The 25786-nt window shown below is 41.4% G+C and overlaps 2 protein-coding genes across 2 annotated transcripts; both read left to right on the top strand.

The window, feature by feature from the left end:
- Positions 1-1195: 1195 nt before the first annotated feature.
- On the top strand, positions 1196-2185 carry LOC134406743 (olfactory receptor 5V1-like). The gene has a single exon (XM_063138275.1). It carries the CDS (start codon positions 1196-1198, stop codon positions 2183-2185), a length of 990 nt encoding a protein of 329 aa, XP_062994345.1.
- Positions 2186-9819: 7634 nt separating this feature from the next.
- LOC134406078 (olfactory receptor 5A2-like) lies at positions 9820-10737 on the top strand. Its single transcript, XM_063137327.1, has one exon. The coding sequence runs from the start codon at positions 9820-9822 to the stop codon at positions 10735-10737; it is 918 nt and encodes a 305-aa protein (XP_062993397.1).
- Positions 10738-25786: the final 15049 nt, after the last annotated feature.

Here is a 25786-nt window from a genome sequence, read left to right as displayed (position 1 = left end):
ATGGCATTTTGTCTTTAACAAAGTGTGGGTATGTGGATTCCCTACAAAATCAGTGAAATTCTGCTCATCTCTGTATATCCACATTTGCTGGCGGGGGGGATTTGCAGGGATTGTATCTTATTATGAGTATTGATTGGGGTAGATTTCCCCACTAAAACTATAGGATCATATATGCAAGGCTTATGCTCCATGTGTTCATGTATGCAGGCATATAAATGCACTGTAAATTGTCAGGCAGGTACCTGTTAGGGCATAGAAGCAACTCCAGCCACTTCATAAGAATCATTGCAGCTCTTTCCGTAATCTGCATAACATCTGCTTAACATTTCATAGAATCATAGAATCACAGAATAGTAGAGTTGACTCCTTCTGATTGTGCACCAGCAAACACAGAAAAATACACTGGAGTTATATTTATTAACAGGCCTAAATTCTGCTATGTCTAATTTGGGTAATGAGTGTTTTAATTTTTAATTTCTCATGCTTTTGCTTTTGTTTAATAATCTGATCCTAGGATTCTGTGCAAACTGTAGTGCAGTTATTTGTGATAGAAAGAGTAAGGAGATTTGGGAGATCTACACTTGCTAAATGGTAGGTAATGCATAAAAAGAAGGATAAAGCTAACACAGTCCAATATTCCTGTTAGAGTGAAGACCTCATCAAGTGTTCATGCCCTGAACTGCTCTATCCCAAACTTTCCTTGGACGAGCTGAAAAACTCTCATAAATGTAGAAGCAGTTGAGGCATGGAATTGGCAGGGATGAGAGAAATGTTCGGTGTGTGCTTCACAACAGAAGTAATTCATATAGCAATCTAAAGGGGGTCCCTATATAACCATTAAAAGTACCTAGCTGCATCACTGCACATTAATTGTAATGGCTGAATAAGGCGCTGGTATTTTGTATATAGGAAAGTTAGACTAAAACTAAGGATTGAAGGAAGTGGCAGCCAAACGCTAAATGAGTACTGCACTTTGGTGGTTCAAAAGCTGTGTGGTCCTGGTCTGCATTTCTCAGACATGTAATGCTGAGAATATTCCAGATATTGCTCATTTCAGAGACTTCTACTTTGTCTTCCATTGTGCTGCGAAAGGTCTGTGCCGGCACATGCTTTATGATCAACCAGTGAACATGGTTTTGACTTGTTGAAATGTAACATTTATCCATTCTTCTCCATTTTCCAGGCAGAACAGTGCATGAGCCCTAAAACAATGCCCAATGAAACAGCTCTTTATGAATTCCTTATCTTGGGCTTCTCCAGTCTTCAGGAGTTGCAGCTGCTGGTCTTTTTTATCTTCCTTGTCACATACATCTGTACTCTGGTGGGGAATATCTCTATCATTACTGTTGCCTTCCTGGACCCTCAGCTTCGCACACCCATGTACTTCTTTCTAGGGAACCTCTCTTTTCTGGATATCTGTTATACAACCACCAATGTACCTCAGATGCTGGTGCACCTCCTCTCTGACAGGAAGAGCATCACATACGCTAGCTGTGTAATTCAGCTCTATTTCTTTGTCTCATTTGTGGGCACAGAGTGCATCCTTCTAGCTGCCATGGCCTATGACCGCTTTGTTGCTATCTGCCATCCTTTGAACTATGCAGTCATCATGAAAAAAGCACGTTGTCTCCAGTTAGCCTGTGCCTCCTGGGCAAGTGGTTTTCTCAACTCAGCTCTGCACACCTACCTTACTTTCCACCTGCCATTTTGTGGGGCCAATCAGCTCAATTATTTCTTTTGTGATATCCCTCCCCTCCTGAAGCTTTCCTGTGGAGACACCTCAGTTAATGAGATCATTCTGCTTGTTGTTGGGGTCTTCATAGGATGGACACCCTTTGTCTGCATAGTCCTCTCTTACGTCTACATCATCTCCACTATCTTGAAGATACACTCCAATGAAGGGAGATTCAAGGCATTCTCCACCTGCACTTCACACCTGACTATTGTCCTCTTGTATTATGGGAGTGCCATCTTCACCTATGTTCGGCCGATATCAACCTACTCATTGGAAAAAGACAGACTCATCTCTGTGCTTTACAGCATTGTCACCCCCATGTTAAATCCTTTGATCTACACCTTCAGAAACAAGAATATTAAAGCTGCTCTAAAAAAAACATATCTGCAGAAACAATATTTAAAATCAAAGTGTAAATGTGTTTTATCATGTCTTTTTAAAAATATTTAGAAAATTCATCCTGTGAACTTTCTAAATAATTGATACTTGATAACCAAGAATCAATGTGAGCAACGATTACACTAGAAACCAATTACAAACAATGTCACAGTGACATTTAATTAAAAATAAGATTCTGGCAAACAATAAAAATATCTGGTTCTGCTTTTCTGTATGTACCTCTGATGCCATGCTTCTCGCCTGCCCAAGGACCTCCACTTCCCTTACTCGGCTTCGTCCTTTTTCTTCTGCTGCCCCTTACGCCTGGAACGCTCTTCCAGAACACTTGAGAACTACCAACTCAATCACAGCTTTTAAAACTCAGCTAAAAACTTTTCTTTTCCCTATAGCTTTTAAATATTGAGTTTGTTCTGACTCTATACTGTTAGCTTCACCCTACCCGGTGCCTGTTTACACTTCCCTGTGCCTGTTTGCATTCTCTTCCCTCCTTATTGTTTACTGCAACTTTATTAGATTGTAAGCCTATGCGGCAGGGTTTTGCTATTTACTGTGTATAATCTATACAGCACCATGTACATTGATGGTGCTATATAAATAAATAAATAATAATAATAATAATAATAATAATAATAATAATAATAATAATACATTTCTGTCTGCCAGTGTGTGAGAAAGTAAGTACAATAATTTACATGGCAATGGGATTTACATCCAGGCAACCTAAAGTTGCCTGAAATTGGTTTAATTTTGAAACCCAGATCTGAAATTGTCAACACCTCAAAAACCTGGAGTGGTGCAATTTATTCATTTGATTCTTTACAGCATTATTTATTTGTTTATGACATTTTTATTTTGTCTTTCCTTTAAGGCACTTAGGACAGTATACATGGCCTTCCCTGTTATCCTGACAGCATAACCACTAATCAAAATGTTATTTGTCAATAAACAAAATGTTGGAGCCGGACTGAATCAGAATAGAGCCATTGAAATGAATGGGAATTATGTAGTTCATGAATAACTTAAGTCCCATTAATTTTAATATGTATACTCTAAATAAATGGAATGAGGTTCCAGTATTTATTGATCATTAATATTGCAAAATGTCTGTCTTATGTTAAAGAATGGAAATGGTTACAAGGTATCCTTTTTTCACATGGGGAAACGTATTTCAAAAACCCATTTCCCACCTTTGTTCACTGATTTTATTGTTTCAGAGAAGCAAAATAGGTTTAAGGAATCTTTTAAGAATGCAGAAAATAATTGTGATAAACATTTTTAATTCCAATGACTAATATAACATTGTAAGTCTAAAAGGAAAATTAAAAATAATTAACACATTATATAACTTAGGGTGACTCAATGTTAGGGTGACTATATGAAAAGAAGGCCAGGGCTTCTGTATCTTTAACCATTGTATTAAAAAGAGAATTTCAGCAGGTGTCATCTGTATGCCTGCAGCACCTGGTGAAATTCCCTCTTTATCACCACAGTTAACTCTGCAGGAGGTAAACTGGAGTGACCAGATACTAAAGAGGGCAGGGCTCCTGCAGCTTTAACTGTTGTGATGAAGGGGAAATTTCACCAGGTGCTGCATGCATACAGCTGACACCTGCTGAAATTCCCTTTTCTCTACAACAGTTAAAGATACAATCTCATCAAGTTAAAGTTTGGGGGATGCTCCTAGATCCATCTTTGTTACTAGAGACCCAAGCGGCCTCGGTGGCCCGGAGTGCCCATTATCAACTTTGATTGGTATGCCAGCTATGCCCATTCCTGGATAGGGATAACCTAGCCATGGTCATTCATGCACTGGCAACCTCACAATTAGACTACTGTAACATGCTGTATGTGGGGCTATCATTGTGTGTGGTTTAGAAGCTGCAGCTTGGGAAGAATGCAGCAGCTAAGGTGCTCATTGGGACACCTGGTTCTGCCCATGTAAAACCTGTGTTAAAAGAACTGAACTGGCTGCCTATTAGCTACCGAGCCATGTACAAGGTTATACTATTATCCTATAAAGCCCTAAACAAATTGGGACCAGGATGCCTAGCAGACCACCTTCCCTTATATATGCCCAGACAACATCTATGATCATCATAGGAGGTCCTGCTGGCAGTTCAGAAATGAATGCAATGTCTTCACGAAGTACCTTGGCAGCAGACCTTCTCTGTAGTGGCACCCACCCTCTGGAAAAGCCACCTTCGTGCAGTTTGGGAGGCGAAAAATGTAACATCCTTCAAAAACCTCCTGAAAACATATCTTTTTAGACAAGCTTTCCCTTTTTAGACAAGCTTATTCTGCTTTTATATGACATTTTAAAATGTTTAAAGTTTTAGATTTTGATGTTCGTATAACAATGGTTTTAATTGTTAACGGTCAATACGGCCTCAGCTGTTGGGCAGTATAAATATGTAATAAATAAATAAAATAAATAAACCCAAACACCTAAGTTCCGTCTCAATTAGTCAACTCAATTCCACATAAAAGGAAACAATCCACATAAACGGGCTGCATTTACAGTGCCTCCTCCCACCTGGCGAGCATGATTTTAAAATCATTACTAGATACAACAGTGCGACTTTGAGAGGCTGAACAATGAACATGCTCAAAGGCACCCTATCCTGATACTGCTGTTTTCTCAGAGTCTAGGGGAAGTGCATGTGCAGCCTTCACTCTTAAGAAGGAGACAGGGAGGAAAGGGAGTCACTCTGCACATGCCCAGAAACAGGCCCAATGAAGGGGGCCAAGTGCCCAGGCCAGCTCCAGCACTTCAGTACAGGCTCCTGATGGAGCACTTGATGGGTGAGAAGGCAGTCCCAGCAAGACTTGGCCAGAGCTGGGTGAATCCACTGATAGCTGCTTACCTCCCCTCTTGGCGATGCTCTTCCTCGACACTCTATTGAAGAGCAGCATTGGCAATGAGAGGAGGGAAGCGTCTTTGAGAGGACGTGAGCACCTGTGGGCTGCTGAAGGCATGCTGGGAGGCGTAGTACTGACATTTAGAGTGGCTGATTTTAAATAAAGCTTGGGTTAGCAAAACAGGTCACTATGTGCAAACCACGTCACTATCTCTCAGTCCTAACTCAGCCCCCACTTTCCTGACCTCTCACTGACTTGATTCTCCTTCTAACTGACTTTCTCCAACTGCCACTCACACTGCCCTCCATTCCATTCTAGCCTCAGCTGTCAGTCATTCCTCCACTCACTCTTCTGTTTTAATGGTATAGGCAGGCTTTTACATTGGCTGCCTTAGTCACTAGGCACTATCAGGAGCAGTAGAAGAGGAGGACACAGCTTCAGGGCTGTCACTTACAGCAATGACTGAGCTAACCATCAGTCAGTCAGTCAGCCAGCTGGCTCCCTCACAGCCTACCTACGGACACCGATTGCACATCACAGTGTGGACTGGCCCAGCCAGACTTCACTTCCTGTGAGCCTCAGTGGCAGGACTTCCATTGGGCAAGTTAGTCCATGGCGAAAGGCATGCAGGAAGTTGTGTTTTGTTTTTTATTTTCTGTGTGGACAGGAAAATCATGGCAGCACCCCTGACACCCGCACGTGTCAGGTGTGTGTGTGTGTGTGTGTGTGTGTGTGTGTGTGTGTGTGAGAGAGAGAGAGAGAGAGAGAGAGAGAGAGAGAGAGAGAGAGAAACAAATTTAATTTGTTTTAAAGTTACATTGCAGGTTCTTGTGAGGGTGAGAAAAGTAAAAATAAATAAATACAAATTTAATTTCTTTAAAAGTTAACTCACAGGCCTAGCACTGGCCTACTACTTTAAGATGATTACCTTGCAAATGTACCATATTTCTTCGATTCTAAGACTCACTTTTCCCCCCATATAAACATCTCTAAAAATGGGGTGCATCTTAGAATCATGGGTGCATTTATTATTTCTTAGAATCAAAGCTTTTTTTCTGTTGGTGGTACTGAAATTAGTGTGCGTCTTACAATCAATGGCATCTTAGAATCGGAGAAATATGGTATATCCTAGGGGGGCTGAGTAATGCTGGGTGTATCAGCTAGTATCCTATAGATGAGAGCATCTCCCAGGCCATCTAGGGGACACAACAGGTTAACTGTGAAGGGCCTGGATCCGGATAACCGACAGTAATTCACCAAAATACTGACGTGTCTTTGGATTGGGTGGCCTTAATCAATTGTTTCCAGGTCTGAGCTATTGCCACTCATTTCTTCTTCATCAGAAGGGTTTTGTAATCCCTTTTGGTTTGTAGCATAATTTGCCTAGTAATAGTTGAAGGGTTCTCCCTATATTTGTTATAAGAGTCCATTAATATTTCCTTGGCCTTTTTACAGTCTTGGTCAAAACAGTTTTTAGATAGAGGGCCTGATGAATCATGTGTAAAGGGAACTGGGCATTCTGGGGTTACATTAGGGTCTGCTGTGGACCTTTCGGATACCCGGTATCCAAAATTTCCTGCTTTCCTGGAGGCAGCACATGAATGCTGGTGAGGGCAGATTGCCGCCAGCCCTGAAGAAAGAAGAATGGACAAAAGAACTCTGACATACACATTATGCTCTGGTAGCATGAGCTCAGCAGGGCTAAGGGAATGGTGGTCCTTCCACCATGGATACTTCTTCCACTTCCCCTTATTGGAGTGCTCCATAAAATGTATTTTTTTTAAAAAAAAAAATACCCCAAGTAGGAGAAATATCAATTATTTTCAGTAGGCCTGCAAGCTTTGTGTCGAAATGGTATAGGGGTGCAATAAAACCTGGAATGACTGCCTACACACAGGATGGGTGGTTTGTTGAATAAATAAAATAAAGAAGGCAAAGTGAGAACATAAGAACTTAAAAAGAGCAATGCTGATCAGACCAAGTGTCCATCTAGTGCCACACTCTGTTCACCCTGGCCAACCACCTGTCGATCAGGGACCCAAAAGCAGGAAATAGTGCAACAGCAACTTCCTACCCATTTTCCCAAGCAACTGACTCACTAAATTCCTCAGTTACCTGTAGTGTACAGTGTTTAAAAATTTATTTATTTATTTTTATATCCAATCTTTTACATACAGCATCAAATATTTTCTAAGATCTTCAAGAGAGAGGTAATCTTCTTTTGCTTGTGGTACTGTGTAAAACAACACGCACATGAATTATTCTAAATAAATAGATAAAACATTATTTGTTGGTGGTGTTTTTCAAGGTGCTTTCTCACCCTTCCCCCGAAATAAGGCAATGACTTTTTATGTAAGCAATTTTGTATCCAAGAATGATGGGGTTCATTGATTAGAAGTTTTAATAATTAATTTAAGCACATTCATACACACACTACAAACATCATACCACTGTTGCCAGGTTACAGCCTTTTAATAATGAGATGAGCTAGCTATGTAGTGAAATTCTTTTTATGCAATGAACTAAGAAAATGTTTGTTTTGTTTTGTTTTTTAAAAAAAAGCATTTAGACTTTTTCCAAATAACTGTATTCTCAAATGTTTAAATAATCAGTCCTCAGGGAAATGAATTCCCATCCAGAGATTACTTAATCTTGCTTTATTTGGAAGGCTGTACCTTTGTGAATTGCTTGTTGCTTTGAAGATGTTCTCAGTATGAATGTAGCATGGTAAAATCACATCTTCCCTAACTCTTCTCACAGGTTTTTCAAATGCAGAACCTCTTTATCTTGGTATTGTCATTCATTCTGAAAATATATCATATTACAGAAGAAGCCCGTACTTTGGGTAGATTGCTGACCTCAAAGGAAAGGAGAGACATGAAGTAAGTAAGGGGATTTTTTTGGTCTGTCCAATTATTTATAAAAATATAAGTGTGTCTAAATATGAAAGGGGGTTGAAGAGAAAGAGATTCCTATATTATGAGAGAGGATTTGTTCTTATATGTTATCAATACAGCATTGTTTTGTTATCTGTTTCTACACACTTATTCATTCATTTGTTTATTTAGAACAGTTCTTGACTGCTCTTTGGGAAGAAGCCCTCAGAAGATGGCTTACAACAATAAAATACAAAAAACACTGAAAATATTAAAAGCATTAATAACATAATCAGAACAAAATAGCCATTAAAACCTTGACTTTTGGCCCACTCAACTTCAACTTACTGGACTTTCAGTTGACCTGTTCAAGATGGAATAATCAAGATGGATTTCTCCTTGGGAGGAATTATAGTGGATTTTCAATGTGATTTACAAGACCAACATGCAGATTCCATCATGTTCAGGGATGTTTTCCCAATTTTCTAGACATCATTAGTACTAGTGGTGTCATTGAAATTATTGTTTGGATTTAATTACGTAAAAGAAAAGCCCAGCTTGATCAACCCAAGTTCATTCTGCATTCTGTTCATTCATAAATCTGTTCCATCCTATTTAATCTAAGAATTTATTTTTTTAAAAAAAAAATCTATACAGCATTTTATTTTCTCTCAATGTATGCATTTCTAAATTTATTTCATCCTTAAATGCTCATTTTTATTATCCATTTTGGTTAATACTTAAGCTGCAAGCTGCACTAAAAAAATCTGGAGAAATCTGAAGGATAACTGTGACTCGATCTACACTGCAGGGAGTTCTACACATCACCATATGTACACAGCATCTTTAGAGTGTTATCTGAGTGCCCGCCTGCCTGAGTGATGACACCTACATATGGCCAGAAATTAATGTAATGGCTACAGATTTCAGAAGGCAGAAGGCAAATGTGTTATTGGAAACCTTGCATGACAATAGCCAGATCTCCATCAAGCAGGATATAATACTATGAAAGCAATTTGAAAACCATATATGGAATGTGTCATGGGCCCCAACAATTGTCAGTGTACTTCAATACTGTTATAAAGTAGTAGTGTATGCTAATATAACACCATTTACAGAGATGTGTTACATCCAGAAACAAAATAGTTATCCAGGGGAATGTTTACACCACGGGAGTGGAGGAGGAGGATCTCATGATATGCTGATCACAAGATCCTCTCCCTCAGTTTACATGTGGTGTGAGACGTCCCAGGAGGAAGAGGCCATCATGCCTGCCATTTTGTTTTTTGTTTGTATTGAAAATGAGCGCAGGAGCGCTCCAGCGAAAAAGGTATTTTAAAAACAAAACAAAAAAACCCTCCTGCTCCCCCCACCCCACCCCTGATGGGCACAGAGCTCCTGAGGAGCTCCATGCCCCATGCCCGGCTCCTCGTGGAGGTGGGACACACCGGGAGAGCTGCCCACATGCCCCACACTCTCGGTATCTTCCCAGGACTGAGGGTAAAACTGCGACAAAAGTGCAGGGCAATATCCTGGGGAAAGGGAGGGATCTTCCCTCCCTGATCCCAGGATCCCCTGTGCATCATGTGGATGCACAGGGACAATCCCGGGTTGATCCCCAGCATATCGCCCCATCTAGACACGCCCCAGGATTATAGGACAGCCCAAGTTGTAATCCATAAACTACCAGTATTTTCTCCTGAACCAGCTAGTTTTCATGAAACGTTATGAATGCAAATTAGAGATGTGTTGGCATCATTAGCACCATTTGTGATTCAGAACAAACGAAAAGCTACAAAGAACATGAAAGTGTATTCACTCTCAGCAACATATGTCCTGTACTAATTGTGTTGTTTATCTGTTTATCATGATTCCTCCTAAATTTATTAATTCATGGTCATATTTTTGGTACATTTACTCTTAGGTCACAAGTCTGTTGAGAATTGCAAGATGGAAAACCAGACAACTGTGGTTGAGTTTTTTCTTTTGGGACTTTCTGATGATGCAACTCTCCAGGTTTTCCTATTCCTCATTTTCCTACCTATCTACTTAATAACCCTGGTAGGGAATATGCTGATCATGTTAGTAATAAGGGCTGATCCTCAGTTACACACCCCAATGTATTTCTTCCTTACTAACTTATCTTTCCTTGACATCTGCTATTCATCTGTAACCGTACCCAAGATGCTTGAAAACCTTCTAGTTACGAAGAAGACCATTTCTCTCAATGGCTGCATTGCACAGATCTTTTTCTTTATTTTCATGGTTGGAACTGAAATCTTCTTACTCTCAGCAATGGCTTATGACCGTTACGCTGCCATATGCAACCCACTGAGATATAGCACCATTATTAGCCACCAAGTCTGCATCCAAATGGTGGTGGGTGCATGGATATCAGGCTTCTTGGATTCTCTTGTTAACACTCTCTTTTTAACTGGCTTGCACTTCTGTGGTCCAAGCAACATTAACCATTTCAGCTGTGAGTTACCTTTGCTATTGCAGATGTCTTGCACAAGCACCTTTGCCAATGAAATGGTGATACTCACCTTCAGCATGGGATTAGGATTTGCCTCCCTCCTTCTGATTGTAGCTTCCTATGTTGGCATCATTAGCACCATTCTCAAGATAAGCTCCACAGAAGGAAGGCAGAAAGCATTCTCTACCTGTGCTTCCCATCTCACTGTGGTCCTCTTGTTTTGTGGGACAGCATTCATTAGGTACATGCGACCAGCATCTGGGTATTCAGAGACACTGGACAAGCTCGTGTCAATACAATATAGCATCCTAACCCCCATGTTAAATCCCATTATATACAGCCTCAAAAACAAAGAGGTGAAGACAGCTATTAAGAAGCTGTTTCAAAAATAACTTCAACCATGCCTTGCCAAATATGCGGTTTGGGAGATTAGCTTGATGTATATGTGTGTGGTCATGGTGGTGGTGGTGGTGAGGAAATGAAATTTTATGGTGAAATTTGTGCATACTGTATTATTGTATGCTTCAACTAAGAGGGATTTAGGATTGTGTTGTAACTCTGTTTTTAAGGTGACACAAGACACAGAACTGTCTTTGGATGAAGGGAAAAGAAGAGAACAACCAGGGAAGGGAATGACAGAGCTCAGGAACACCTCTTAAGAATAAAGCAATGGGTGTGTGTGTGTGAGAGAGAGAAAATGGGATCTGTGTGAGGAATGGTGGCCTTTGCTAGACCTACTGTGAAATCTGGGTGTGAGGAGGGGTGATCTTGTATTGTAAATAACACGAGATCCCGCCCTCATTTTGATGTCAGGCAAGGTGACTCTAGTAGAGAGCCATCACGCCCACCATTTTTCTTTTCCCAAGGGGCAGCAGAAAACCGTACAGTTTTTTTAAAAGAAAAACTTCCCCGATCCCTCCCCCGGCCCTGATCTCTCCCCCCCCCCCCGGCCCTGATCTCTCTCCCTGTTAGGGTTGCACCTGAGGAAGCCTCCTCAGATGAGGAGGAGGCAAACTTACAAGAGGTAGAGGGTGTTTCCTCCCACACAGCCAGACCAGAGACCGGTGCACAGCTGGAAGGGAGTCATGCAATGGAGGAGGATGCAGGTCCCGTGGAGGAGCCATAGGCCAGTCAGTCTCTTCCTCTGCCTGTCTCTCCTGAGGCTGAGTCAGAGACGGAGGTGGTTCGACCACCCAGCCTCCACGAAAGGAGATGTAGGAAAATGGCAGAACAGATGCAGGTGGTCAGACGAAGTATGTGCCTGCAGAACAGGCAGAGAAAAGATGCCGAGCTGTAGCAGGGGGTTGGGTCAAGGGGTGGAGGAATGAGGCACAGCTGGGATCTGGGTGGGGTCATGCTGGCAGGGCTTGAAAAGGGAAAAACTGACCGCTGGTCCGGTGTAGCAAACACCTTTCGTTCCTCTGGTTGCTACTGTGTCCCCATGCCTTGCCTCTTGACCGTGACTTTGGATTCCTGACCTGGACCAGCTTGATTGACATTCCTTGAATGTTTATCCCTGGCATTTTGGATGACTGACTTGGCTCTTGATATAGGACTGGACTTGACTTTCACATGGTCTTGGCTCCTTGACACCAGCACCCTCTGTTTGGTTCTTCGACCCGGACCAGTAGACTAACACTTCAGAACTTGTCTCTGGCTAGAACTATTGGACTCTATGTAAAGGCCTGTGGTTCTCTTAAACAGCAGCACTCCCCTCCTGCATTCTTGGCCAGAGATTTTTGGTTGCGTAATTGGCAATAAAACTCTAAAGCAATAAACTATTTAACAGAACGCTTTGACTCATGGCTGATCACTGAAACTCCCCACCCTGGCCCCGATGGGCGCAGCTCCTTGTGAGTAATCGCTGAAGCCAGGAGAAGCCACAGAACAGTCTTCCCAGGAGGACCAGCAGCACGTGCCTGGGTCCATCTGGGGCAGTGCAGCTTTGTGTCAAACTTGCACTTTGCAACCCCCTCCCTATGCCAGTTTCTTTACCTGGGAGTAAATCCAGCATGGAGTTATGGGATGCACTTTCATCTCCTTCTCTGGCACCTTGTGAGGCTCCTGATGAGGGAGGTGAGTGAAAAGGCAGCAAAGAGGGAAAGGGCAACAGGTCCTCTCTTTTCATCAGCCCCAGCGCATATGAGCGACAGGAGACAGGTGGCAGCTGGAGCACAGGCAAGTCCTTTAGTAGAGCCAAGACTGGGCTCAGCTGTGTGTCCCTGCTGGAGATGCTGGTGGGTGATGACTGGATGGGCAGCCCATCTGGCTGCTGTTACTGTTGCAGGTGCAGGTGGGATGCAAGTCCCACCTGCACTTGCATCCCAGCACAGCTGCAGAGCTGGGATGCAAGTTGTGGTGGGTGGGAGCAGCGGCAGCAGCAGAAGCTGGTCACTGTACCAGTGAGGCAAAGAGGAACACTGCATCCCAACAGCTGTGGCATGCCCAGCCAAAACAAAGTGAAGACACAGCTGCTGCTCCCTAGCTTTCGTGCCTCTTCTTCTCACAAGACTTCTGGGATGAGGTTTCTGATGTTTCGTGTCAGTCAGTTAATCCTGGAAGGCTCGTGAGTCCGGGGACTTCCGGGAGAGGTGGGAAAGCCACCGAGTGATGTGTCTGCCTAGCACTGTCTCCTGCACCAACTCAGGAGGCAGCAGGTTGGAGTGCTAGGAAGACGTGTCACTCAGTGGTTTCTGGAAGAGGTAGAGAAGCCAGCAAGCAAGCAGCACCTTCCCTCCCTCTCCCAGAAGTTTTGTATCTCACAAAACTTCTGGGATGAGAGGTCTGATGTATCAAGAGATGTCAGACATGTCATCCCAGAAGTTTCATGTGACATGAGATTTCAGGTGCACCTGGGATATCAGGATTTCCCTGAAGATATTTTAAAGATTTTTTTTTAAAAAAAAGGACATCCAAAAAGGGGGCAAAACCCAGAAAAATCCAGGCAACTGGCATATGGTTCTCAACAAAGCAGACATCATTCAAGGCCAATGTGAATATATCCCAGAGTGTTCTCAATTAAAATTTAATCCTTAAATCTCTGGGAGATACCATTTTAACAGGACAGCAGCTAGTGATTTGTCCTCGTGCAAATTATGCACTCCTGTAACTAGGGCAGGCCAAGAAATAAAATTAAATAAACCAGCAGGGGTAAAATGTGGATTTTTAAAAAGAAGAAGAACTTCACTCACAGATTAATGAGGAAATTGGTTGGAATGAATGTATGAATGAAAATCATGTGATACTTCCTATCACATGAGAGAGCCACTCTTGCTTTTGAGGAAAAAAGCATTGATTATCCTGCTGTCCTGAATGAATGATTTATTACAATCACAGACCAATACAGAATTCTGTACAAAGAAAGATACAGGCGGGGGGTAATTAAATAAAACCAGTACATTTTAAAATGGGGACAACATAGTTTTTCCTTGTTTGCATTGAAATAAGAAAGAACCTAGGTGATAGTACTTGGAAAAGATCATCTTCCTAATTCTATAGACACCAAACTGCTGCTAAAGGATCAGAAGTAGGGCCTAGAAGGTATGACCTTCTGTTCAACATACCAAGCCTGAAATACAGGCAGGAGTTATTTCTGTTTTCACCAGGGAAAGGCTTAAAAGTCCTGCCTACTACTTATTCTAGGTTTGGTAAATTCAGAATACTCTTAAAGTTTGTTAGTCGAATATGGTTTTTTTGCACAACACCTTTCTCTTTTACACCTTCATATATAGATTCTCATTAGGCCAGGGCCCAAACAAAATAAACCCATGAATTCCTTGTTCCACAAATGGATTTGGATTGAGAGTTATGCTTAGAACAGACCCATTAAATGAATGGAATTTCATTTAGCTATGTCTAACTTGCCCCACTGACTTCAAGAGTCTGCTATAAGCATGACTCTGGCCTGGTTCAGACAACACGCTAAACCATGAGGCTGAACCACAAAATGGTTAAGGGGATGCATTAGCCTTAATGCATTTCCTTATTTCCTGGTTAAGCTGCATGGTTTAGCGTGTTATCTCAACCAGGCCTATGTCTGGATCCAAATGTCATGCTTGATTAATTCTCCACCAGACATATCCTATAGGTTAGAGCACCTTTTTTAGATCACTGCCTGGACTGCCAACTTTCCAACTGTAATTGTGCCTTTAAGAACAAGATTCAGGACAAATAAAATTAAGTACGTCTTCACACAGTGCATAGTTAAATTATAAAAATCACTACCACAAAATGTAAGTGATGGCCTCTAAAGGGGATGGCTTTAAAGGGGGATTGGATAAATTCCAGGAGGAGAAGAGTATCAATGGCTACTAGCCCTGATGGCTGTGTGCTATCTCTAGTATTCGAGGCAGTAAGCCTGTGTGCACCAGTTGCTGGGGAACATTGGTGTGAGGCTGCTGTTGCACCATGTCCTGCTTTTTTGTTCCCTGGCCAATGGCTGATTGGTCACTGTGAACAGAGTGCTTGACTAGATGGACCCTTGGTCTGATCCAGCATGGCACTTCTGATGTACTTAAGTTCTAATGCATTGATATACAGAAGTTAGCAGATGAAGTTCATCATGGAGATAGATGCTACTATCTTCTAATTGCTACCAATAAAGACACTGTTAAAATCACAGTCTCACAGGACACAGTGAAAAAACAACAACTACACACTGCCTTCTTAAATATGAGTAATCAATGAAATTAGTTCTCACTGGGCCTTTTTTTTTTTTTTAGCACAGCAGTATACAAAAGGGAAAAGCAATCTTAATTCTAAATTTAAACGCTATATGCACTTGGGGGATTAGATAGATATATAGATAGATCTGTAAAGTCTTCCCCCCCATCTAGTATAGAATCTATCAGATTATAAACCCATGTAAAAAGGGGGATTTGAATAGCTGGGAAATTGTCAGAATTTCTTTTTCTCCTGATTGATATGCTGAACATATTTTATAGGGTGCTCTCTCAGTTATTAGATTATTTTCTCTCCATACTCTCAAATGGGACCACCTTAGTCTGAATTATTTTGTCGTAACTGGGAAAGGTAAGATGTGCTTGATTGCTTTGTTCCCTACACATACCAAGGGCCAATAGAGCACACCTTGGCTTGGTCTATGCACAGATATGGTTGGAGGAGCACATTACAATGTCAGACCACCAAATAAGTAAGTTTTATTACTTTTTTATAATCTATAGAATTGCTTAAACTGTCTCTCTCCTCCCCAATCCTCTGATTCTTTGAGAATAACATATTGATCCCGATACCCTTAGATTCTGTGTGAATAAACTTGTGATATGTAAACAGAGGTTAAATTAGTCAATAGCCACAACACATGTATTGGCTCAGTCTTGGAAAAGAACTAGTTTCCTTTAATTAAACTGAGGGAAAGCAACTATTGGAACATCAATGGTGCTTTTTATTTGTCTTTGTTTTTTAAATACATTATTCAAAATAAGGAAGGTAGGGCAGGAGAAATGGGAAGCTTGATGTCTTTGTGAAATTCTTCCAATAGTGGGAAAGGAATAAAAAATGTGGTTATATGATTGGGATGAAGTAACTGGAATGAGTGATTGGGTGCATGGATGGATAGATGTATATGTATTTAACTTGTAATAAAGTTATACCATTGCAATATTATAGATAAGTATAATAAAAGTTCTACCCCTGACTTCTGCACTTGTAGGAGCTCTTCATCTTTAGGTCCTGTATGTGTGGGCAGTTCCTCACATGTAGGGGCTCTTCATGATCAGGGCCGCTGATTGTGTAAAAATCTCAACTGCATCAAGCCCCTCCATTGAGCAGCTGCTTAGATGTTGTGGTCCTTCTTCAGACATCTCCATTCAACCATAGAAACCAAGAGTGGAGCTATGGCAAATCCAGTGCTGGGGACCTTCTTCATGCATTGAACACACTAAAGGGACTATGGTGCTTTTGGAATTTTAGCTGTGGAGTTTCATCTGTGATTTAGATTCTCACATGAGGTCACTCTCACCATGGCTGCCCCAGCTTTTTGTTATAGATGGGATGATTTGGGGTGGGGTAGTTGAAGGGCAAATTTTCAGCTATTATGGCTTACTTTGGAAATTTTGTATGTGTGTGGGTGCTTTACATAACAAAACAAATGTGCTAATAATAAGAATCAGAAACACATACACACCCCACAATAGAGAGTTCCACATAGACCTATCATCTGATTGGATTCCACCAGGGGAAGAGCCTTTTAGTGTGGTGACCCCCATCTTATGGAATTCTCTGCATCTGGATGTCAGGCAGTTGCCAACTTTGTATTCCTTCCAGCACCTCCAGAAAACTCTTTTGTTCCAAGAAGTCTTCCCTTAATGACCAGCCATGGTTTATTTTGCATTCTACTTCTTTAAAAAATCTACTTTTAATGTGTGTGTTTTTCTGCTTATATTCTTGTTTTATTTGTCCATCACTCCAAAATTCTGAATGGGTGGTGGTGATATATAAATATCATAAATTAATAAAGAGGGGTGATGTATTCCAGTTTTACTGCATCCTTTACTACTAATACACTTTCTCATTATCACTTTTCCCCCTTCCCTGTACAGAGACTATATAAAGCAGGAAGTGTCCAACACAACCACAGTCACTGAATTTGTGTTCCTGGGATTCCCTGATGTGTTTGAACTGCAGATTTTACAATTTGTGCTGTTTCTACTGATTTATCTGATAGCCCTGTTTGGGAACCTTCTCCTCATTATTATTGTAGTCCAGGACTGCCATCTTCATAGGCCCATGTACTTCTTTCTGGCCAACTTATCCTTCCTTGATATCTGCTTCATCTCTGTCACAATCCCTAAATCCATGGATGTCTCCTTAAGCCAGATCAAATCTATTTCCTTCTCTGGATGCATGACCCAAATCTTTTTTGGACTCACATTTGCATCTGCAGAAATGGCTCTCCTCACCGTCATGGCCTATGACCGGTACATTGCCATATGCTACCCCCTTCATTACCAAGTGATAATGAACAAGATTAAGTGTCCCTGTATGGTATTTGGTTGTTGGATATGCAGTATTATCTATTCAGCACTGCATACATTGAATATTGTTCTCTTACCATTTTGCGGTCCAAACAATATCAATCAGTTATTTTGTGATATTCCTCAGATACTAAAGCTTGCTTGTGCTGACACATCAGGCAATGAAATCGGAACCCTGGTATGTGGCATTGTTTTTGGTTTAATATTTTGTTCATCAATCGGCGTGTCTTATGTTCGCATCTTTTCCACAGTCCAAAAAATCTCTTCTTCTCATGGCAGGTACAAAGCTTTGTCCACATGTCTGCCTCACCTCATGGTTTTTTCTTTATTTATGACTACTGGGATGGTTACATACTTGAAGAAAAGTTCAGAATCTTCATTCATGAAGGAAATCTTGGCAGCGTTACTGTATTTTATCGTGTCCCCAATAGCCAACCCAATCATTTACAGCCTGAGAAACAAGGAAATCAAAAAGGCTCTTGGAAAAATCATAAACAGAAGACTTTTCACCAGGGAGATGCCTGTTACAAAGTAAAGAAGGGGGAAATGACAAAAAATCTCCACAACTGGAATTTCCTCACAAAAAACTATATTTGTTGTGTGCATGTGGTTATATAGCATCCTCCATTATTAATATCTATGATTTTGAAGTAATGGAAATAGCAGCATGTGGAATATTATATTTAACCAGTCCTGCAAGTTAATAGTCCTATAGCTTTTATTGACAATACCTAATCCTATATAAAGTTACTTGGAAATAAATACCATTGATCTCAATTAGATGTACTCCTGGGTAAATGTGCATAGGAGCTGCAAACCAATGCTCACTTTCCTGAGAGGAAGCCCCACTGAACACTTGACCAAATACAAAAGAGAGCAGGGCTCCTGCAGCTTTAACTGTTGTGATGAAGATGGAATTTCACCAGATGCTGCATGCATGCAAATGACACCTGCTAAAATTCCCATTTCTATACAACTGTTAAAGATACAGGAGCCCTGTCCTTTTCATATGGTCACTCTATCTATAGTAGAGGAGATATTAAAGGAATTTGAAATATGGTGATTACCACTTAGGCTAATTTTCTTAGCCCTAATCAGGCATTCATAGAGAAAGTGTGAATACAGCTGTGGGGATGCATGTCCAAGCCCCATCCTCTCTTAGAAAGATACCCCACCCAGTTAGCAGTACAAAGCTTCTTCCACATGTCTACCTCACCTCATTTTTTTCTTTATTTCTGATTACTGAAGTGGAATTCTAAGTGCACGCAGGTGAAAATATGTAGAATTGTTCCAGTGCTTGGGACAGGGACAGAATTTTAAGCACATGTTGATGGAAAGACTTAGGCCACAGCTAGATGTGGTGATATTCTGGGTATCGCCCTGGGATAGTCCCTGTGTGTCCACATGAAGCACAGGACATCCCGGGATCAGGGAGGGATGGTCCCTCCCCTTCCCCAGGGTATCCCCCTAATCTTTAATCCTGCTTTAATCTTGGGATGATCCTGAGACCACGGAACATGTGGGCAGGTGTTGCAGGTTGTCTTGGCTCCTCGTGAATAACCATGAGGAGCTGGGAGCTAGGCACAGGGCTCTGTGTCCATAGGGGGTGGGGGGAGCTGGGAAATTTATTTTATTTTTTAAAAATCTGACCTTTTGCACAAAAGTGCTCATGCACTCCATCTCCTTAAAAAAGGAAAAAGGAAAAACAGGCAGCCACAATGTCACACATTGCGTGTAAACCAGGGCGACGATCTTGCAATCATAACATTGTGAGATCGTCACCCTCTGACCCCAACATCTAGCCAAGGCCTTAGAATCCTTCTTCAGATGCCCATGCTGAATGTGCAAAGGTCTCTATTCAGAACAGGGATATTCATAGTCGGGCTTGCATGTGTGGCTCCAAATTATATTCATATGCTCTGAATATCTGAATAGGGGTCTTATTTAGTAACATCCCAGTTCTTACAGCAGAAGTTTTTGGCAAGATTGCAAAAGGAACTAACACATTTTGCTTGCATAAGAATAAAAGCCATAGAAGTTGTAACGTCTTAAACTATGGGTTGATTATCCAAACAAAATCAACAACAAGTATATGAGAAAGTGGGCCTAGCCTCCCAAAACACTGCAATATATTTGCACTCTTCTTTGTGAGGCGACCTACTTGCTTGTGACATAAGGAAGAAAAACTCAGGATAAACATCCTAAATTTGAGATGCTCTTGAACTATGTGCTGTAGTTCTATTTAAAAGGGGGGAAGTAACGATGTGGGTTAAAAATCCATGCACTGTAGGAAATAACTGGTACAAATTTTAAAAGTGTTTGAAGATCTATATATTAAATATTTATTTATTTATTTATTTATTACTTTTATATACCGCCCCATAGCCAAAGCTCTCTGGGAGATTTACAAAAGTTAAAAACAGTAAACATTAAAAAAAAGTATGTGTGTAGTTGAAACGTTATTCAAAATAATCCATGAAAAAGTAGAATGATATTATACAATGTGTGTGTGTGTGTGTGTGTGTGTGTGTTCATAAAATATGAATCTCCATGAGAAATTAAGTGAAATGGCCTCTCCCAAATTGTTAATTGGGGTGTATGTGTCCCTTTCAGTGTGGTTCATGGTGAGGGGCCTTTGCTACTCCTACTCTTTCTTTAAAGACTGATCTCTTCTGGCAGGCCTACCAAGTTGAATTTTAAGATGTCTGGCTGTTATTTTAATAATGTGTTAGTTTTATATGTATTTATATGTTTTAATCAGTTTTTAATCAGTATTCATATGTTTTTAATCAGTTTTATGTATTTTATAATATTGTTGTGTTTTATGCTGTTCCCCACCTCAATCCAGAGGGAGAAGCGGGTAATAAATTATTATTATTATTATTATTATTATTATTATTATTATTATTATTATTATTTTCTTTTAAAAAGATTTTTTTAAAACTGCTAGCTTTTGTCGCACAGCAGTAGCACCAGAAGCTAAGCTCTGGCTACAGCCATTCTTGATTTGTGGAAATGCTAGCACCCTTTTCAGAGTCACTCTGAGCAGAAAGAATGCAGAAAGTCGGGGGCTTCGAAATAGGGATGTGTTAATCAGCAATTCTCAAGCTCAATTCTCAAGCTCATTGAGGTTCTCTGAATTCTACATCCATATCAGATTGCAAGCTCCCCCCCTGTCAATATATTTCCATTTGCCCAAATATATGCATCAATGGTGCACAATTTTTTAAAAATGTGCATTTTCTTCCATTGATGAAAGAACGTTTGTGCACATTCCGCCCCCAGGAATACATTTTTAATGCTTTCTTATTGTTGATCTACAAATCACATCACAAGTTCAGAACTATACAGATTTAGGCCTCATCTACATCACACAGGATATTCTACTATGAAAGCGGTATATAAAATGCAGGAGCCACACTACTGCTTTATAGCGGTATTGAAGTGCACTGACAACTTTTAGAGCCCATTGAGACATACTATATACCACTTTCATACTGCTATATACTGCTTGGTGTGGCTCTTGCCTTTTATATACCACTTTCATAGTGGAATATCCTGCTTGGTGTAGATGAGTCTATACCAAAGTCTGCATATTGCATTCGAGCCTGCATTCAGCTCAAGGCCAGATCTACACTACTGATTTAAAGTGCTTTAAAGCGCTTTATAACAGTTTTGAAAACAATATATGGAGTGTGTCCTGGGCCCCAACAGTTGTGAAAACTATTATAAAGCACTTTAAAGTGCTTTAAAGCAGTAGTATAGATCCTGCCTTGGAGGTGTGATCTAGTCAATTCTGATCAAAAGTGAACTGAACCGAATTTCTCATACATCCCTACTTGAAGATTATTCAAAAAGGAAAAAGGGGGAAAACCTATCCACTACAATTAGAAACCTCTCCAGATCAATTCACTCTACTGCTCTCCTGTACTCTCATTTTGTTTTGTTTTCCCCAAAATGCTACCCCCTCCATTCATGCAACGACCTGAAATTAAATGGAAGAGACCAGCCCTACAAATGCCATTATTGGATGATAAGTCATTCTAGGTGTGGATATGGAAGACTGACTTAGGTGAGTCTTTGGACGAAGATGACTGGCAGTGTATTTGGACTTCATTTGTGTCTTTATCAACCAACAGTATTTAAAGGAAAGGCTATACAAAAATTCTGAGTAGGTGGTACATTACTCCTGTAAGACTTCACCTAATACATCCAAATTACAGTCAATGTTGTTAGAAGTGGTATGGTCACATCGGCGTATACTTTCATCTTTGGTGGGAATGTTCTACAGGATGAGATTGTTGGAACATGGTCTCTAATTACTGTCAGGAAATTCTTCATGTTATGTTAGACCATTGTTAGCTCCTAAAGCAATGCTGCTTCATCTTTTTGAGCCTATCAATCCTGGGTTCCTGCATAAAGGCATTCCTAAACAATTGTATACAGCTGCAAAGTTATGAATAAGTTGTAAGTGGAAGTCTCCAAAGCAACCCACTAAAGAGCAATGAATTAATAAACCTTGAGAGACTATGAGTATGTATAAACTTAGTCAGCAAGTGCAACAAGCAAGGAATCCTAATGTGAAGAATGATATTATTATGGCACCATGATTTCCATTCATTCCCTAAGCCGAGACACTTCAAACTTTTCATAAAGTTCCAACAAAGTACAGTTGTCTCTATATATTTTTTCTGATTAATATGCACAAACACACAAAGTGGCACACACATGGGCACCCTCCTTTTATACAATGTAGAACTTGTATATTTACTTTTATTAGGAACTGAGCTCCTACTTAAGCCATTTAATTGTAGATGTTTCATGAAAATACCAGTTTTCATGAAATACCTTATTATTTTAAGTATTTTTCTTTTAAGCAAAGCTGTTATAGGGGTTGGAGAGGCTTGGTAAAATCAAAGGGTCAAGCCAATAGATTCGGCATCTACTTCTTCACATTTGGGGAGAAGGATCAGAGTTAGACCCTGTAGAGGAAAGGAACCACTGAGTATGTTTCCAGGATGGCCCCAGATATAGCTGTTGAAAAATGTGCCCACCCCGCTACAGCTCTGTTTACAGGTGGAAGATTTGGGAACATTTTGATGATATTGGAAGAAAATATTTGAACGTTTCAAGGGAAATAGAACTGACATGTGGCCTTTTTTTTTAACCACTGTCATCCAGAACATTTCTACACACAGGAAAATCCCACAACTTCCATTTCTGTCCCATTATCACAATGTGCTCTCTTTACACACACTTCCCTCCCCCCTCCCCTTTCCCCTGTTTAGCCAGGAATTCTATTTTGTTTAATTTATACAGCGTAAGATGGTACTGATCTGCCTCTTCTTATCTTGGGGCGTTGCTAGACGTACCGGGTGTTCCGTCGTTGAGGAGCGGTGAAAGCGGCTTTTCCCGTTCAGCCGTGACGCCTCATGATCCACACCTGCCTTCGATTTATGGCGGAAGTTTGCGCCGGTTGTGCTGCTGCCGCCGCGAGAACGGTTGCGCAGCCACACCGGCCTGATTGCCGCGGTTTTTTTTTTTCGCTCGCTGCACGGTTTGCGCACGTCCGAAAGACCGCAAACTTGCGCAGCCGTCAGCGATGCCGCCGCCGGCCCTGGCGGCGGCAGCGGCGGCAGTGCCAGTGCCAGCTGAAGTGCTGCTGGTGCTGTTGAGGGTCAACATTGATGCGCTCACTTCCTGATGGGGGTCGTGGCGGGTGTCATATGACCCGAGGTCAATCGTCTGCATGGCCACTGTGCCTACATCTCCCATCATGCCTCTGAGGTGTCGGCGGCGATGACCGCCTCTGTGCCCTGTGCCCCATCCCAAGGAGCCAACCCACATCTGGCCGTAGCCATGGCAGCAGCCCACAAACAGCTCTGCCCTCTGCCAGCCTGGTACCCACACTAACAGGCAGCGTACAGCACCGCCATTATGCGGCCACGGTAGCTGCCCACCGCAAGGAGTCACCAGCCACTTTTCCGGTCCTCCGTTCCTGCGCAAACTGTCACTGGGGAAATAAAAAAAAAAAGCCGCTCCGCCGCGCTGCCCCAGCTGCCGGACTGCGCGCAAATGGCGGAGGCGGCTTGACCGAAGCCGCTGACCACTCCCCCTTAGCACGCCTTTTCCTGACCAGTGCCGACCGCAGTGACCTCACATCCTCCCACACGTACTCCAAATTACCGCGGGACAGCAGGAAAAGGCGCACTACAACTCACTTTTTTAAAGTCGGGAGAAAGAGGCTTCACCGCAGGATAACGGCGGATCCTCGTGAACGTCATCTGGAAGCCTCGACGTGGCTGCGGAAGGTAACGCGCGCTAGAGCCTCGTCTAGTAACGCCCTGGATTCCCTCATTACATGCTGAAATGGAAAGGGGATCTTTTAGTTACTACTTTTTCTGTTTTCAATTAAACCACAGAAAGACATGAGAGGCACTGGCTGATTGCAGCATCATGAACTTGACCAGGAAACTTCCTTGAGTGGCCAGTCATGAGTCTGCTATAAACAGCTCATTCAGAGGAACCCTCAATCCAACTGCTAATCAGAGTAGTGATGGCTTCAGGCGACTATGTTTTTACTGCACAAAGCCTTCGTGGATTGTACTAAATTGCATCACTATATAGGCATCAGTATGTGAGAATGATGGCAATCATGACATAAAACTGATCCAAGGGGGCATTGTGTATGTGGAGGGTAACATGATGGCCAAGAGCAAGCAGCTACTGAGAGGAACAAGAAAAGGAAAGGAAAATGATCACTACTAATGCTAATTATAATCCCCCCTCTGGTTTTTTTGAATAGTGTCCTTCCTGAAATTACTCCAGAATTTGTTGTGCCTGAATCCACCCTGCTCTAAGGGCTCATATACACCAAGCAAGATATTCCACTATGGAAGTGGTAAGAAAACGGTATATAAAAGGCAGGAGCCACACTACTGCTTTATAGCAGTATTGAAGTGCACTGCAGGATCTACATTACTGCTTTATAGTGGTACTGAAGTGCACTGACAACTGTAGGGGCCCATGACACATCTACCGCAAGAAGGATATAACACTATGAAAGTGGTATGAAAGTGGTTTATGATATGTGTCATGGCCCCCAGAAGTTGTCAGTGCACTTCAATACCGCTATAAAGCAATAGTGTGGCTCCTGCCTTTTACAAACTGCTTTCATACCGCTTTCATAGTGGAACATCCTGCTTGTTGTAGATGAGCCCTGTGTCTTCAACTGGTTCATTCCTCAGCAAACAACAATTCCTGATATTCCTTTGGAAAACCATGATACTGAAACTGTTATAGTAGTAATATAAATTTATAATCTAGAGGCACCCTCTGCACTCATTTCTTTCCTCAACTAACAAGAGAACAGTTCTATGATAGTCTTTGTTCAGAAGCTCTTCACAGAACGGATTTGAATTGTGGTTAGGGAAATTGCCTGGTCTGAGTCAAGGTACCATCTTCTCCAGTGACTCTTTAAGAACATTGAGTACAGCAGTAGGTGAATAGCCTCCCTCTGTCTTATGTATCTCTAGTTTGGAGCCATTATGTTGTTCCTATTATATTCTCCCCATTGGTAAAATTCCTGGGGAAACGTGATGCAATACAACATCCATGTGACATGCATACAATAGATTTCTGTAGTACCAAAAGGAATGACTGATCTTACCTCCAGTAAGGAAAACATCAGGATATACACAATATATTTTGCTTTTGAAAATAGAACAGCTTTTTGAACCACAAAAGGGAAGGCTGAAGATCCAACCTGCCTGCAACAATGAGACAGGAATGCCAATCACACAGACCCCACCCACCAACTTGTGGCAGAAGCTCCTGTTCATGACAGTGGCATAGCGAAGGGGGTTACAGATGGCAATGGGTCATAAGACATGGCAGCTAAGAGGAAACATTCAGCACATCCGAAGTAAAAGAAGCAAAGCATTTGAATGGCACAACCAAAATAGGAGATACTTTTGTCCTTTGCCAGTAGATTGATCAGCATTTTGGGAAACGTGTCTAAAGTGAAGCAGATCTCAATGAAGGACAGCTTCCTCAAGAAGAAGTACATGGGTGACTGAAGGGCTGACAATGATAATGATGAGAATGTTCCCAGTCACTGTCACAATGTACATCACCAGGACTATTGGGAAGAAGAACAGCTCCACATTCGGCATTCGAGAAAATCCAACTAGGATTAATTCCATCTGAGATGTTTGGTTTCTCCACAGCATTTCTTTCAGTTTTTTTTTAATTATTAATTTATACCCTGAGGACAAAGAAAAAAGCACTTAAACAATACTGTGAGTTTAATAGACAACTAATATTTCCTTCCCTCCAAATGCAGTAACATTACTAGGTGTCTGTCCAAAATCACCACTTTTTATGGTGCCAACTTCATCCATTCATTAATTCATTCATTCATTCATGCTTTGGTAAAATAAACTTT

Source organism: Elgaria multicarinata, chromosome 11 (assembly GCF_023053635.1).
Source record: "Elgaria multicarinata webbii isolate HBS135686 ecotype San Diego chromosome 11, rElgMul1.1.pri, whole genome shotgun sequence".
Taxonomy (NCBI): domain Eukaryota; kingdom Metazoa; phylum Chordata; class Lepidosauria; order Squamata; family Anguidae; genus Elgaria; species Elgaria multicarinata.
This window is presented reverse-complemented; position numbering and strand designations above follow the sequence as displayed.

Bases quoted from the DNA above. Each gene is read 5' to 3' on its own strand.
- LOC134406078 (XM_063137327.1), top strand. From the start codon at position 9,820: ATGGAAAACCAGACAACTGTGGTTGAGTTTTTTCTTTTGGGACTTTCT.
- LOC134406743 (XM_063138275.1), top strand. From the start codon at position 1,196: ATGAGCCCTAAAACAATGCCCAATGAAACAGCTCTTTATGAATTCCTT.